Source organism: Gallus gallus, chromosome 4, assembly GCF_016699485.2.
Source record: "Gallus gallus isolate bGalGal1 chromosome 4, bGalGal1.mat.broiler.GRCg7b, whole genome shotgun sequence".
In the NCBI taxonomy this organism is placed as follows: Eukaryota; Metazoa; Chordata; class Aves; order Galliformes; family Phasianidae; genus Gallus; species Gallus gallus.
Genome location: NC_052535.1, coordinates 51,228,924 through 51,242,486, shown reverse-complemented (window position 1 = coordinate 51,242,486; position 13,563 = coordinate 51,228,924). Strand labels below are relative to the sequence as shown.

The 13,563-nt window shown below is 40.4% G+C and overlaps 1 protein-coding gene across 14 annotated transcripts in view; it reads left to right on the top strand.

The window, feature by feature from the left end:
• Positions 1-13,563, top strand: part of TMPRSS11F (transmembrane protease, serine 11E) — a 44,465-nt gene that overhangs the window by 17,025 nt on the left and 13,877 nt on the right. For 13 of the 14 annotated variants that reach the window (XM_025150262.3, XM_046940837.1, XM_025150261.3 and 10 more), the window contains one exon: positions 10,993-11,103. In XM_025150262.3, the coding sequence (XP_025006030.2) occupies positions 11,011-11,103 (93 nt within the window). In that variant the 5' untranslated portion in view covers positions 10,993-11,010. Of the gene's footprint in view, positions 1-1,910; positions 9,726-10,992; positions 11,104-13,563 lie in introns of those variants that run through there. The other variant, XM_040699768.2, reaches the window with a different exon arrangement.

Here is a 13,563-nt window from a genome sequence, read left to right as displayed (position 1 = left end):
TTTTGCCCTGTGTCTTCAAGCTACCAGCTGTGTGCTGGAAGATTGTCTATATAATTAGAAACCAAGCAGCTGTTTTCTTAAAGCATAACACATTCATTTTTCTCCTCTGACGCACAATCGCATTTTCTTTTGCTTCCTCTACCCAAATAAACTAGTCAAGAGGAAGCTCGCTGTTTAAGGATGAGCTCTCATCCATGTGAATCAGTAAGAAACTCTCCTCCTTCTAATACCCTGATACCAGTGGTTTTTATTTTCCCTGCCATTGAAGACTTGCATCTTTCCAAATCCCACAAGTAAGTAATGCCACACAAAAGAAGACTTAATGGTCAAAGAAGTAGGGGTTGTAAAGAGATTTTTGGAGATCATCTAGTTCAGCCCCTCTACGAAAGCAGGTACCATACAGTAGGTTACACAAGGAAGTGTCCCAGTGGGTTTTGAATATCTCTAGAGAAGGCGACTTCACAACCTCTCTACCCCAACAGGCTAGCCTGTTCCAATGCTCTGTAACCTTCACAGCTATGAAATTTTTTCTCATGTTCAGATGAAATTTGTGTTCCCATTTATGCCTGTTCTCCTTGTCCTGTCACTGAGCACCACTGAAAAGAGCCTAGCCCCATCCACTTGACACCTACCTTTTAGGTACTCATAGGCATTGATAAGATCTCCCCTCATCCTTCTCTTCGCCAAGCTGAACAGCCCCAGGTCTCTCAACCTTTCTTTATTTATAAGGGCAGTGCTCCAGGCCCCAGTCTTCTCTGTGGCCCTCCACTGACCTCTTTCTAGAAGTTCCCTATATTTCTTGAACTGGAGAGCCCAACACTGAATGTGTTACTCAAGTTGTGGTCTCACTGGGGCAGAGTAGAGAAGGCTGATTACCTCCCCTGACCTGCTGGCCACACTACTTTTAGTGCACCTCAGGACCTCATTGGCCTTCTCATGGCTGTTCCACTGCATAGCTTAGAATTTTACATTACTGCAGGAGCTGCTAATTTTTGTCAAGCCTTGTAGCAGAAAAGCAGCTAAGGATTTTGATTCTGTCTAGCCCTTATCCTGCATATGCTTTTAAAGTGGACTTCAATCTGTCCTGCCTTTTTTTTGTTTGTTTGTTTGTTAATCTCCATCTTTCCTCTCATAAGAAAAGTCTTCCATTGCTTTAATTCTTTTGTCAGCCCTCTTTCTGTCTGATCTGGGTGTAGTTCTGTAGTTCATCTGTGACAGTAGAATTTTACACTATGTCCCAGGTGGAGTCCATTGCTGTGCATGGTGTACCACTTCGACTTTCAGGAGATCGTTTGTAGTACTTACTAGGTTTGCATTTTCCATTTTTGATGGATGAATCACAGTTCTGGCTTCAAGCCATTTCTGCATTCTCTATGGGATGGTTAAGTGTTTCTCATTTTCCAGTGAATGATCATTCAACATTTGTTATGAATTTTTGTTGAACCAACAAGTATTTCATCTTGTGCTTCATCACGTTGAATACTATTGTATTTATTTGATTTCTTTCCAATTTAAATTTTGATTTATTTTTTTTCAGTGTCCATGTACTGTACATGCTGGTTTTGCTTACTGACCCATGAGAGAACTTGGGTTGATGACTGCAGCAACAGGCCCTGCAGCAGGTCTTTAACTCTCCACTGGGTCGAGCTCTTCTCCCTAGGAGTGAGCAAGTGAGAGGTGATTTATGCCCACTTGGCTGACACCCCTGCATCCCTTCCGAATATTGGAGTACTGTTTCACTGAGGCCCCATACCTTTCCTAGACACACTCAAATGATCTTGCTGATTTATCTTTGCTCGGGTGCGATACAAGAGTTGGTTTATCACTGCCAAGCTTCTCTTGTAGTGCACTGACCAGACTCCTTAGGCTTGTGCCACGTGGCAGTGCCTGTGCTTAGCAGATCTGATTCAGACAGATTGAGACTCTTTCCATCTAAGTCTTTTCTCCACAAGTGAGGGAGGTACCCAAACCGTTTGTAGTTATGCAGACAGCCTGAGAAACTCAGCTGTCACCAGCACTGTTTGATCCTGTCTCCCCACCCAAATGCGGTGTAAGCCTGGTTCCCTGAGCCAGCCTTTTTGTTTTTAGCAACCCAAATCAGGGTCTGGCCTACCCAGTTTCAGCAAGCAGGAAGGGTGGAACGTCCTTAGATCACTTGCCTGCTCAGCGCAAAGAGATTTTCCATGCATTTACCGCAGCTCTGTTATAGCTAAGCATTCCATGTTTATATGTTCTGTTTGTGTAAATATGTGAAAGTACTGGCATAATGGTGGCACTGGTCTTTCTATTTTATAAGAAGTCCTTAAAATGCTATGTTATGGCTAATAAAAATTCTGAAGCACAGTGACTCAAAGTTTGCAGTAGAAAATTGCTCATTATAGAAAGATAGTTTACCCTGTCATGGGGCGTAGTCTGTCTTACAGTGGTCAGTGTTACAAAGTACCCTAAGCACGATCTGTACATTGCTCTGTTTCCTGTAGGGGATGAGACTCCAGGCTTACCAGGAAAGTATTTCACGGCTGTTGGTAGTCTTCACTGCTGGGACACTTTGGTTGCTGGAAGGAGTTTGTATCACTCTTCAAGAATAAGTCCTCTCTGAATATATGAGCTGTGAGGTACCGGAGATGGAACCAAGTTGTGCATGCATTTGTACACAGCACTGTATTCTTACGAGTGGCAACCAAGAGCAGCTCTCTGCAGGATGGACAAGAGTGAGAAAATGCACCATGATCTCTTTGCTCTGTATTTCCCCAGACTGGTATTTATCTAGTGGCACTGTGATGTGCTCCTTGGCGTGGCGCAGGAAGGGTTCTGGGTCCATGAGTCTGCAAGGTCCACTGGCCTTGTATTGGATGTCCAATTGGATGTCCTAGTGTTGATGTCCAGCAGTTCAAGTAGTGATATACTTTTATTTGCTGCTCTGAGCCTCAAATTTACCTGACATTAACTTCTGGATGCTAAAACTGGGTGTGGGAATGACAACAGTTTCTTATATTTTTCTCCACTTCTCTAAATATAAATGCTTGCTATTCATGGCAAGCATAATGAATAAATGTTCTAAGGTCTGCTTTACCATGTCTTGATTCTCATCTGCTCTATTCTCTGCTATCACCTTTACTTTCCTTTTTTAGAAACCTGAGCTTAGAAACACGTAGGTACTTTGTCATGACATGCACATTCTTGATTTCATTCTTCCTAATAGGAGTAAGTTAATTACATTTGTCTTCTAGCTTTGTAGAACAATTATGTTAAACAGAAAACAATATCTTTTTAAGTCCTTTTTTTATCCACTAGAGATGAATGTAAATCCAGAAACAAATTATAAGGAGAGATTTTTTTTTTCTTAATCCCTCTACTCTCCTTTTCCACTCTTGTTACTTTGCCTTTAACGAACCTTGTATTTTAGTCTTCCAAGCACGTGCATCACTTCGTGTACCTCAGTTGCCCTCCTACAGTTATGGGCAGCAAACTTCAGCTAGTGGGTGTTAACGAAATGATGATGACTTGAATCAGCTGTAGACTGATGCCTGCATATCTGTTTCTAATTCTGCACTAATTTCTACCTGGACAACTCATTACAAGGATGATTGTTTTTGCTTCTTTGCAGTTAAAGATTTGCCCGAGGAGAGGCTAAACACTATAGCAATAGGCATGTATATGTCTCAATCTCATTTAAAGAAGAAAATGAGAACAGTCATGGCAAATGCGATGGGGAAGAACTTCAGCAACCCTTGTGACAATTACGATGACACATTAGTATAGCAAGATCTTGTTAATGGCTTAGTGTTTAAGACAATTCTTCAGCTTTCTGCAAGTCGGGGCAGTTCTTGATAATGTACATTTCTCAATTAGGGAAGAGACTGACAAGGCAGAAGGAGTCTCCGACCAGAAAATTACTTCATGATAATGCAGAGGAATTTTTTTTTTTTAAGAGCCTTAAGTGAGAGATTGAGTAAATGCAGCTTGACTCAGTCCTAGGTGAATCTATACAATTTGTTTTTAAAAGAGCAGGAAGTAAAACAAGATTTGGAGGAAAAAAAAAAAAAGTTGAGTCATCAGTCATTAAAAAAAAAAAAAAAGATTTGTGCCCACTGTCTTTGGATCTCTCCCCCACCTGTTTGCAATATGTGTGAGCTGAGTTTTGTTGGTCACGCAGCAATTTACAGGTAGAACTGAGGATTTCTAAAAACCCATTGGTTCAGTTTGCTTGTGCAGTAACCTCTGCTGTAAGCAATTTGCAGCTTGTATACAAGATATTTAGACTGTTCACTAGTGAACAGAGCATATCCAGTAGCTTGTACTGATACCACTGTAGCAGAGTGGCCTAATGCTGCTAGTATTATTACTGACCAATCAAAAAAATCTGCTAAGAGGAGGTATTATATCTAACAAACACCTTTCCAAACGTTCATGCAGGATTTAGCTTTGATCATGGCTTTCTTCTTGTCTCCTTCATGCAAAGAACGAGACTGAAGTTGTGGAATGTTTTTTTTTGTTTGGTTGGTTGGTTGTTTTTTTTTTTTTTTTGACTGTTGCTAAGGATACCAGAGCACTTATGAAACAGGCAGAGAACGGAGCCCTTTCTGGGAAATTCAGCTCTCTGTGAACCACGTAGGAGACTTTGGTGCTTATGGAAGATACCTCCACATGCAGGCTGAAGCTGTGAACCTGTTCTGGGAGTCAGCTGCATATCTACCCGTTGTGAATTTTAATCCTCAGTAGCAGAATTATGTTTAAGTAATACACATGCTTTACTGTCATAGTCTCTAAACTGAGACCTTTTAAGAAAAAAAATCTAAATTTGGGTAACGTTTCTTCCAGCTTCTGTTCCCAGACTTACTGTGGTTGAGCATTACTTTGATTCTCATGTTCAGAGTTTGCCTTTTTGGAGACATGACATGAGTAAGATGATCTGGTTTGAATGGTCTGTGGCCAGGGTGAGGCTAGAGAAGGCTGCAATGTTAGACTGAAGACCTCAAGTTCCAAGCATGTTTCTGACTTAAGTACACACAAGTCACAGAACTAACCCAGTAGCAACTGCTCTGGCAGTAATAATAAAGCATAACACTGTAACAGAACTACCAAAAACAACATTAAAAAATGGACAAAGAATCTTGTATATTGAAAGCTTCTCTTGCTTCTTGAAGTTTGACCACTGATGAAATATTTTTTATTACCTAATTAAACCCAAAAAGACAGGGAAGGTTTTGTAGCTATTGTTTGCCAGCTATTGTTTGTGTGGGCCTGAGATAAGATGCTGACAGCTCCTAGAAAACTAGTTTGACTTTGGTTTTCAGGAACTTTATTTAAACTACTCGATGAGAATTTGGAGCTGCTAGGATAATTCAGCACCTACTGTGCAAAGACATTGTGCTCACGTGGCAGAACTTCTTGCCCAGGCAGAGAGCCCTGAGTTAGTTTGTGAGCCTCAGGTACGCTGCATTCCTGGCTGCCATTTTGTATTTATTGAAGTCTGTTGATCTGAGCTTTGTTCTTGCAAGTTCCACATCTTTAAAAGCTACCTGCTCCTAAAAACCTGGTTTTAAGAATCATGACCTAGAAGCCTGGTTTTCAGTCCTTTGAGTTGGTGTGAATATGCAGGTGGTCTCTTTGGAAACCCACCTGTACAGAGATGAGCCAAAATAAGGTTTGTGATCTAGTCTGTGCAATCTATAAATCGGTGTTTGTAATTACAAGTGACTGAAATCAAGGGACAGACGTGCTTGAGCAGTGTTGCATCTTGTGGGAAAGCACAGTCAAACTTACGTGCAAGTCAGATTGTAAATTGCATTGGCTGTCTGTTCTGCTTTTTCCTCATGAAAATGTTTGAATATGCCTTTCTTGAATACTTTGAAGAAACTATTTAAAATATTTTCTTAAATATTGAAGACGTTGCTAATTTATTGGAAGATACTTGTGTGCAACCTTGAGAAAAAGCATAAACTATGAAGTTTAGACCTGCATATTTAACAACAGAACAGCATTGTGAACTTCTGTGACAGTAATAAATATAGGCATGGACTTTTCCATTCCAAATTGCATAGCCTGTAGGCAGCCTTCATTTAACGAATGTGTCTGCAGGTCACATCTGTGAAAGAGTTGTAGTGCCCCGTCTTGTGGAGGACTGAACTTAATAACTTAAACTTGCAACTACAAAGGCAGGTAGGTAGAAGTATGAACATATGTTTCTGATGCTGTACCAGTGAGTGACAGGACCAAATAGATGCTAAGAGCAGTGGTCTGCAAGCACTGTGCCCCAGGTTAGAGAAGATATTTGGAGTGTGCAAATTGCTTGAGATTTTGTTAAGACTGTTAGAGGGAAGCTACCCTGAGCTGGGAGGTGGGTACACTGGTGGGTAGACTGGTACACTGCATGAGCAGGAACTTGCCCCCTTATAAGAGTGATAATGAGTATAGCTGCGGTCTTGCCTAAATGCTAATTTGGTTCATGCAGTGCTATATTTCTAATGGAATTTGTCTGAAAGCAAGTTGAAGTGACCCTTAGTTTGTCAGTGAATGGTTGAGGATCATCCAGATAACTGTTGGATGAAATAGAAGCAGCTACTGCATATAATAGCGTAGATCCTGACTTTCCGGCAACCTGGGAAGACCACGGGAAGGGTAACAGAACTACTTCAGTCATTACAATAATGATACTATATTGCAAGCTTGAAAATGGGAACAGTCTTGTATTTAAAAGAAAAAAAAAAAAAAAGCTCATCTAGTGAATGCAAGCCAATTAAGCTACTTAATTCACCAGAGGGAAAACAGACCTAGCTTTGGAGTCGTCTTCAGCCTTCCCCTTCAGAAAGGTTTCCTGGTGGCTGCCTGCCTCAAGAGCTGTGTTTAGGGCTGTAGCACTGAATTGATACTGACTTTTTCATGAAGAGAGAACTGGGGTCTGAACAAAAGGAGTGGAGCAGTTCGTCAAGAATCTTTGTAAATGCAGATATCTCTTCAGTTTTCTGTCCTAATATGAATTTAGGATTATTGTGAATGAAGTGGTTTGTGTTTTCTTGGCAGGTGATTATCACCTCACTTATTTCTTTTTTCCATACCGCTTATAAATATAATGAATAGCAGAGATTCCTATGAGATGTGCCTTGGCTTCCCCAAAAATCATTATCGTTTTTCTCCCTTTCCTCTATTTTAATTTGTTTTTCTATCTTATCTTTGTATCTCATGGCAGCTTAGGTCTTTTAAGAAGCCCTTTGTAAGACATCTTGTTTAAGTCAGACCTGCCTCATTCACTGGCTTGCTCAGGAATTGATGTAGATTTTCAAAGCAGGACTTGGATTTACAAAATCTATTATGATTCTACCCCATTTTAACATATCTATGGGACTACTTGTTATTTTATTTAGTTGTTATATTACTTTGTTGCTTGTGCTAATTTATCTCTTTTTGCAGATCTTAACTACACTGTCAAAAGTGTTTGGGTTTCTTTGTGGATTTTTTTTTCCAATTTTCCTCAGTCATATGCAAGTAAAGTGGTGTTGGGTGCGAGGCTGCATACCGTCAGCAGATCTAGTTTTTTCATCCTTTACATGGTTGAATGTTGTCTGTTCTCAAGAGCTATCTTCTTGCTGTTAGCTTTCCTCTCCACTCTCTTCTACTGATAATTTGTTTCTAAGGCAACTCATCTAGTTGGTTCTGATATGCCTCTATGTGGCTGTGTTTGTGTAGTTTACGTGCCCAAATGTTTAACTCTTTCCATTTTTTCAGCTGTTCTGGGATATGCTTTTTTGTTCCCTGGTGTTAGTTTTTTCCTTATGTATACCTTTGAGATTTCTGAAGGCTTTTTTATTTGACTGGCAGGATGTGTTTATTCTAACATGATGTCTTGAAATAGTCTGTGCGTCTCCAGAGAACAAACAGTTCTTTTTAGGGTCTCCTTTTAGGTGCATTGATTTTTCAATATGTATATGGTTGCTGTCTTTAAAATTGAGCATGGCAGTAGCTGATCTTCTGGCTTTGGTCTCCCTGTGGAAGTGTTGACTTAGATGCTGATACTGTTCAGGTACATGGTAGAAATATTATAAAGCAATTTTATGTACCAGTCAGGTCTGAACCAAGAGTTGCTTCCCATCTTGTGAGTTTCCTCACAGCATGCAGAAATCCAGTACTACCTGACTGCTCGGTGTGAGGATTTTAGATCTTATTTGAAAGAAATTGAAATAGTTGTTCCCCGGCATTTTCCTTGTCTTCCTGCCACCACATTTCCTTTAGGCCAGCTGTGTAGCTGTGTTTATGTCCTTGTTTAAGGTAAAGTATTCTGGACCTGTGATACCACTATTTTCTCAGATAATTCTGTTAAACGTGGGAAGCATTGTTTTGGTTTTCTGTCTCTGCGTCCTGTTCACATTGAACTTTTTTTTTTTTATTAACTTCTCTTTACTTTTTTTGTCAACTTGATGTATTCTTTACTTGAGGATGCAGTGTTTACCATGGCATTCAGAATAGTGTATCCTCTGCATCAGACTGCTTTCTGCTATTCAATTTGTAATGCTTGTATGCTATTCCTGTTAGGATCTACAGGTGTTGTTTTTCTAATAATCCTTTGCTAGGCTTCATCCACCCCCTAAGCTTCCCTAGTCCCTGATGAATCTGCACCTCTCTTTCTTCTTCTGTAGCTTTAGCCATGCATTGAGACTGCTTTCCTACTGGCTGTTATGGGCGTTCTGGTCTTTGGCTTCCCACTTGGCTTCCTACATTCTGCCTGCAGACTCCTTCCCTTACTTGTAGTGGAACCTATGCAGATCACAATCCTGGCTAATTCTTCAGCATTTCCCAGTTTGGCCAGGCTTCTCTTTGCACCAACAGGCACAATCTCTGCAAGCATGCGCTAAGCCTGTTAGGTATTTGGTAATGGTGGCTATTTACCTGAGTTGGAAGGAACACTTAAAGGTGTTATAGTCCAACTCCACTCCATTGAACAGGGACATCTGCAACTTGATCAGGTTGCACAGGGACCTGTCCAGCCTGACCTTGAATGTCCTTAGGGGTGGGGCATCCACCACCTCTCTGAGCAACCTGTCCCTGTGCCTTACCACCCTTACCGTAAAAACTTCTTCCTTGTATCAAATCTAAATCTCCCCTCCTTTAGTTTGAAACCATTTCCCTTTGTCCTGCCACAGCAGACTCTGCCAAAGAATGTGTCTCCTTCCTACTTATAGCCTCCCTTTAGATACTAGAAGGCCACTATCAGATCTCCCCAGAACCTTCCCTTCTCCAGGCTGATCAGCCCCAGTTCTCTCTGCCTATCCTCATAGGATATATTTTCTATCCGTTGAATCATTTTTGTGGCCTTCCTCTGGTCATGCGTAACAGGTCCACGTCCCTCCTGTACTGAGGACTCCACAAGAATTTACTGTCCCTTTATTTTATCTGGAGTTTCTGCTGCAAGGAAGTATTGTCTATACAAGAGTTTACAGGTGATTAATAATAATAATAAATTAGTATACAGGAGATTATTATTATATGAAGAACCATTAGCCAGGGTTATTACATCCTTCACCAGTTGCGGTGCCTTCTTGACATTAAAGTAGACCTGAAAAAGCTTTTCTGATGGTTGTTTTGCCTGCAGGTGAGAGTGTTCAGAGATTGCCGTGATGCCTCCATGTCATGCATTCTTCCATCTGTGCCATGATAGCCATCAGAAAGGGCTCTGTCTCTGAGTATTTGGGACTGCCTGAAACCTATACCACCTATACCACTTGGGTCAGGTAGTCATATGACATTTGATTCTTTATCCTCAGAAATTCTCACCCTGTAGCTAGGCTTTTGTCTACATTTCCCTTGCATATCTAGACTGACTCAATAAATTTTGCCATTATGGAATGGAAATGCAGCTTGCGGTTAAAGTATTGAGAAACAATAACGTGATGCATTATTAGTAACTGTATTTATTGCATTTCATAACAAATTATAAAGAGACCCTGGCTGAATCTAAATTATGAGAAGCTAAAGCCGTTAGACTTTGTTTTGTACAAAAGGAGCTGGCCTTCCCAGGAAGGCAGTACTCCAGTTATTTGTCTATGGACTTGATGTAAGGTAGAAGCAAGAGCTCCAGCCACACAAGAAGTACTTGGAGCAGCATGTTTCTTAGATGGTGATTCCTGAGTTAAGGAAGTCAAATGAAGACCATTCAGGAGCAGGGAAATAATCCCTAAATGTTAGAAACTTTATTGCAGCAAAGCAAGTATCTGCCACATACGCAAACCTCTTGGTCTGATGTTCTGTCTTCTTCATTGGCTTTCTGGAACAAATTTGTGCATAATGTTGTTTGGGCATATACATTTTTGAGTAAGTTTAGTAAAGTCAAAATTGAGTACAGATTGAGAGATGCTATCTTAGGTTAGTCTGTGCTTGTGATAATTGACTTCCCAATTAAGTTGCCATAACTAGCACAAGTACAAGTGCCTATGTAGACTTGAATGCCACATGTAACGTAGAAGATTTTTTCCAGGATTGACATGTCTGTGGCTAGGAGGTCTCAATCAAAATTAACATCTAAGAAGCTAGGGAAGAATCACGAACTTGTCCTCATAGTAACAACTACACACAAGTTCTTATCTGGCCAAACAACACTTTTCAAGGCAGCTGGGGCACATGCCACTGAGCCTTCATCAACATACATTGGCTCTTAGTCTGACCTCAGATTAAACACTGTCTCTCTAACACATGCAATTTTTTTTTTTTTATGCTGATCCTGACTATAATTTTTGGTTTGTTTTTTTAATTATGCCAAAGAAGGAAATAAGCTTTATATCCTCACAAAATTTTCATGTCTCTTCTGATTTGGGGTGTTGCAGGGCGTGTAGTTAATGCTCTGAAAAGGCTTTGGGATTCCTGGATGAAAGGTGTGATGAAAGAAGTGTACTGTTATTGTTTTAGGGGAGGAATCATGCTACTGGGTAAGCCTCTGTCACTGAGACTTGCTGGACTTGTTTGTTCTGACTTGCCTATGACTCCTTTCTTTCCTAATTCAAGCGATAAAGCCTCAAGTCTATGCTGAGATGCTGCACAGTGTGTTGTGGAGTTCGGGACGGTACATCTCCCAGACAAAAGATCCTCTTTCTGACCTCTCACTGGTACCCAAAGGTGAGTGCTACAGCCATCTGACTTGCTACTCGGTGGTTTGTGCAGCATGGCTATACAGTATATGAATTTTGGGGGCAATTTCTGAGCTTTGACCAAGGTGGGGGTTGGAGAATGAATGGCTCTAGTTCTGAGCTACCTTCTGATTTGGGCTGCCTTCTGTGCATCAGTAATCTTTATACTTCCCCCTTTCTCCTCACCTAAAAAGCACTTTTTTCCAAGAACTCCTTGGCTCCTCTACAAGGTGGTACAGGGATAAGGCAAGGTGGTTTATAGCCACAGGGGAATGTGGGGGGCAAGTGAGAATCCTCTCACTACACTGTAACTCTGATCTACCCTTCTTGCTGCTGCAGTTAACATGTTGCAGTCACAACTGCTAACAGCATGGTGTGAGATGGTAAGTAGGATGAAGTCGTAAAACTAGCTTTTTGTGCTTCCGTTTACTTTAGAGGACTTTTCTGCAGTCAGTGAAGTGTTAATATGTGCAGAATCCTCTTGGAAGTGTACCAGATCTTGTACCACACCATTTCACCCACCCTATCTTGGAATGAAAATCAGGCGGAAAAAAACATGGGTACTATAACTGCTTGTCTAGTATCTCGCTTCTGGAGTACTGTGAAAAGGGGAGGAATGGCAGACAGATCTCTTTTCAAAAGCTGAAAACCAGAGACCTACTGCTATATTCTGAAACTGATGAACTAATAGAGTAAGGTAGTAGTCAATGACCAAAGCATAAAATGATGTAGAAGCTGCAGAACAGTATTATAAACTGATTGTATTCAGTGGCCAAGTACTTAATTTCCCTTACACCATAGCGACCTCTCTCATACCTTTGTGCAAGCTGTAAAGTCCTTATGTGTGTAGCTTCCTAATTTTCCTAAAACTTGTTATAGAACAGGAGAGTCTTTCCCAAGATGCTGGCTGTGACAACGAATTACAGAAAAATGTGTTATTAATCAAGTTCATTTCAGTTGTTAGCCTTGTTATGTCCCACAGATTGTTGTACAAGTATGGTAGGCAGGCTCTATCCTCACAGTTAAAGAACTTAAAATCTCCTAAAAGCTATACACAAAATGGATGAGAGAAAGGAACAACAAAAATGTTTTGTGCTAATTGCAAAGTTGATCAGATAATCAGGGAAGACTGTATGAGCAGCATTCTGTGTTGTCTTAGACTTCATGCCAGAGGCTAAATGCTGCTCTTCAATCTTGCTGCAAAGACAAGCTGTTGTCTTCACCTAGCTATAGAGAGCTCCTGAGAAGCAACAAGACCTTAGCAGAGTTAGATAGTTAAGGGGAGAAGCAGAATAAAAACACTAGATTGATGTGATTGCTTATAGCAGAGGTGGGAGTGGAATTAGCATTGTTGGTGTGGCCATGTGCTTTTGCTACCAGTCTCCTGGGGTTAACCAGACATACTCTAATTGCTGCCATTCCCAACTATCCTGCCAAAGAAGGTTGCTTCAGGGATGTAGTTTAATGTTGCACTCACTGAGCCAGCAGATATGTTTGCTCCATTGTCTTGTGAAAGGCCCCCATTTCTATGAAAAATGATTGGAGTGATTGTGGGACTGTGCCTGAATCCTAGAATGGAAAACTGGGCATGACTTCAGTATGGAGACACCCTCATCAGCATGTTTGCAGACCACATTCTTTTCTGGGAGTATTGCAATATCATTGAGCAGGGATTGGGCTAAACTTATTATAGGAAGACAATAACAGATCAGATGGCAAAATGGAGGAGTTGATATGATTTATTCTGTGCCAAACTTGGCAAAACACTTTGAATAAATACATGTTGCTAAAAAAAAAAAAAAAAAGAAAAAAGCAAAAAATGTTGGACCCATTTGAAAGCAAATATAGGTGAGAAGTGCTATGAAGGCTTAGGTTAAGACATCAGAAAAAATCAAAGGCAGATTCCTAAAACATAGTAGGGCAACCTTCGCTGCTTACCCAGCACCTAGAGCCTTTTCTCAAGACATAGGGGGCAGTTTGACTTCCTTTCTTTGTCTAAACTGTTCTCCATTTAATAAAGATCAAGTTTTTTTGGAATTGATGTTATTGAGGCTTTTGGTAAAACACAGTAGTTCAACTAGAGGAGATGGCAACTTGAAATGCTATCCATTCTCTCATTGATTTTGCAAGAAAGAACAGATTTGTACTCTAGTAAAATTTCAGTGTTTCTGATGTGTCAGGGACTATTAATATAGCTTTATTTCTTGCTGCATTTCACTTTTTTTTTTTTAAATATCCTATATCAGAGCTTGTTATATACGTATAAACACACTTTTACTGTGTTTATATAGAATTAATGTATTTCCAAAGTTCGTTTAGATGGCTTTTTTTTCATATGTAATAACTTTTTAGTCATCAACATGCTTTCTTTGGTGCAGAGCGGAGCGAGGTTGTGTAAAGTGTGAGAATAATACTTCACATTACCAGACCTAAATGAACCATGATAAGA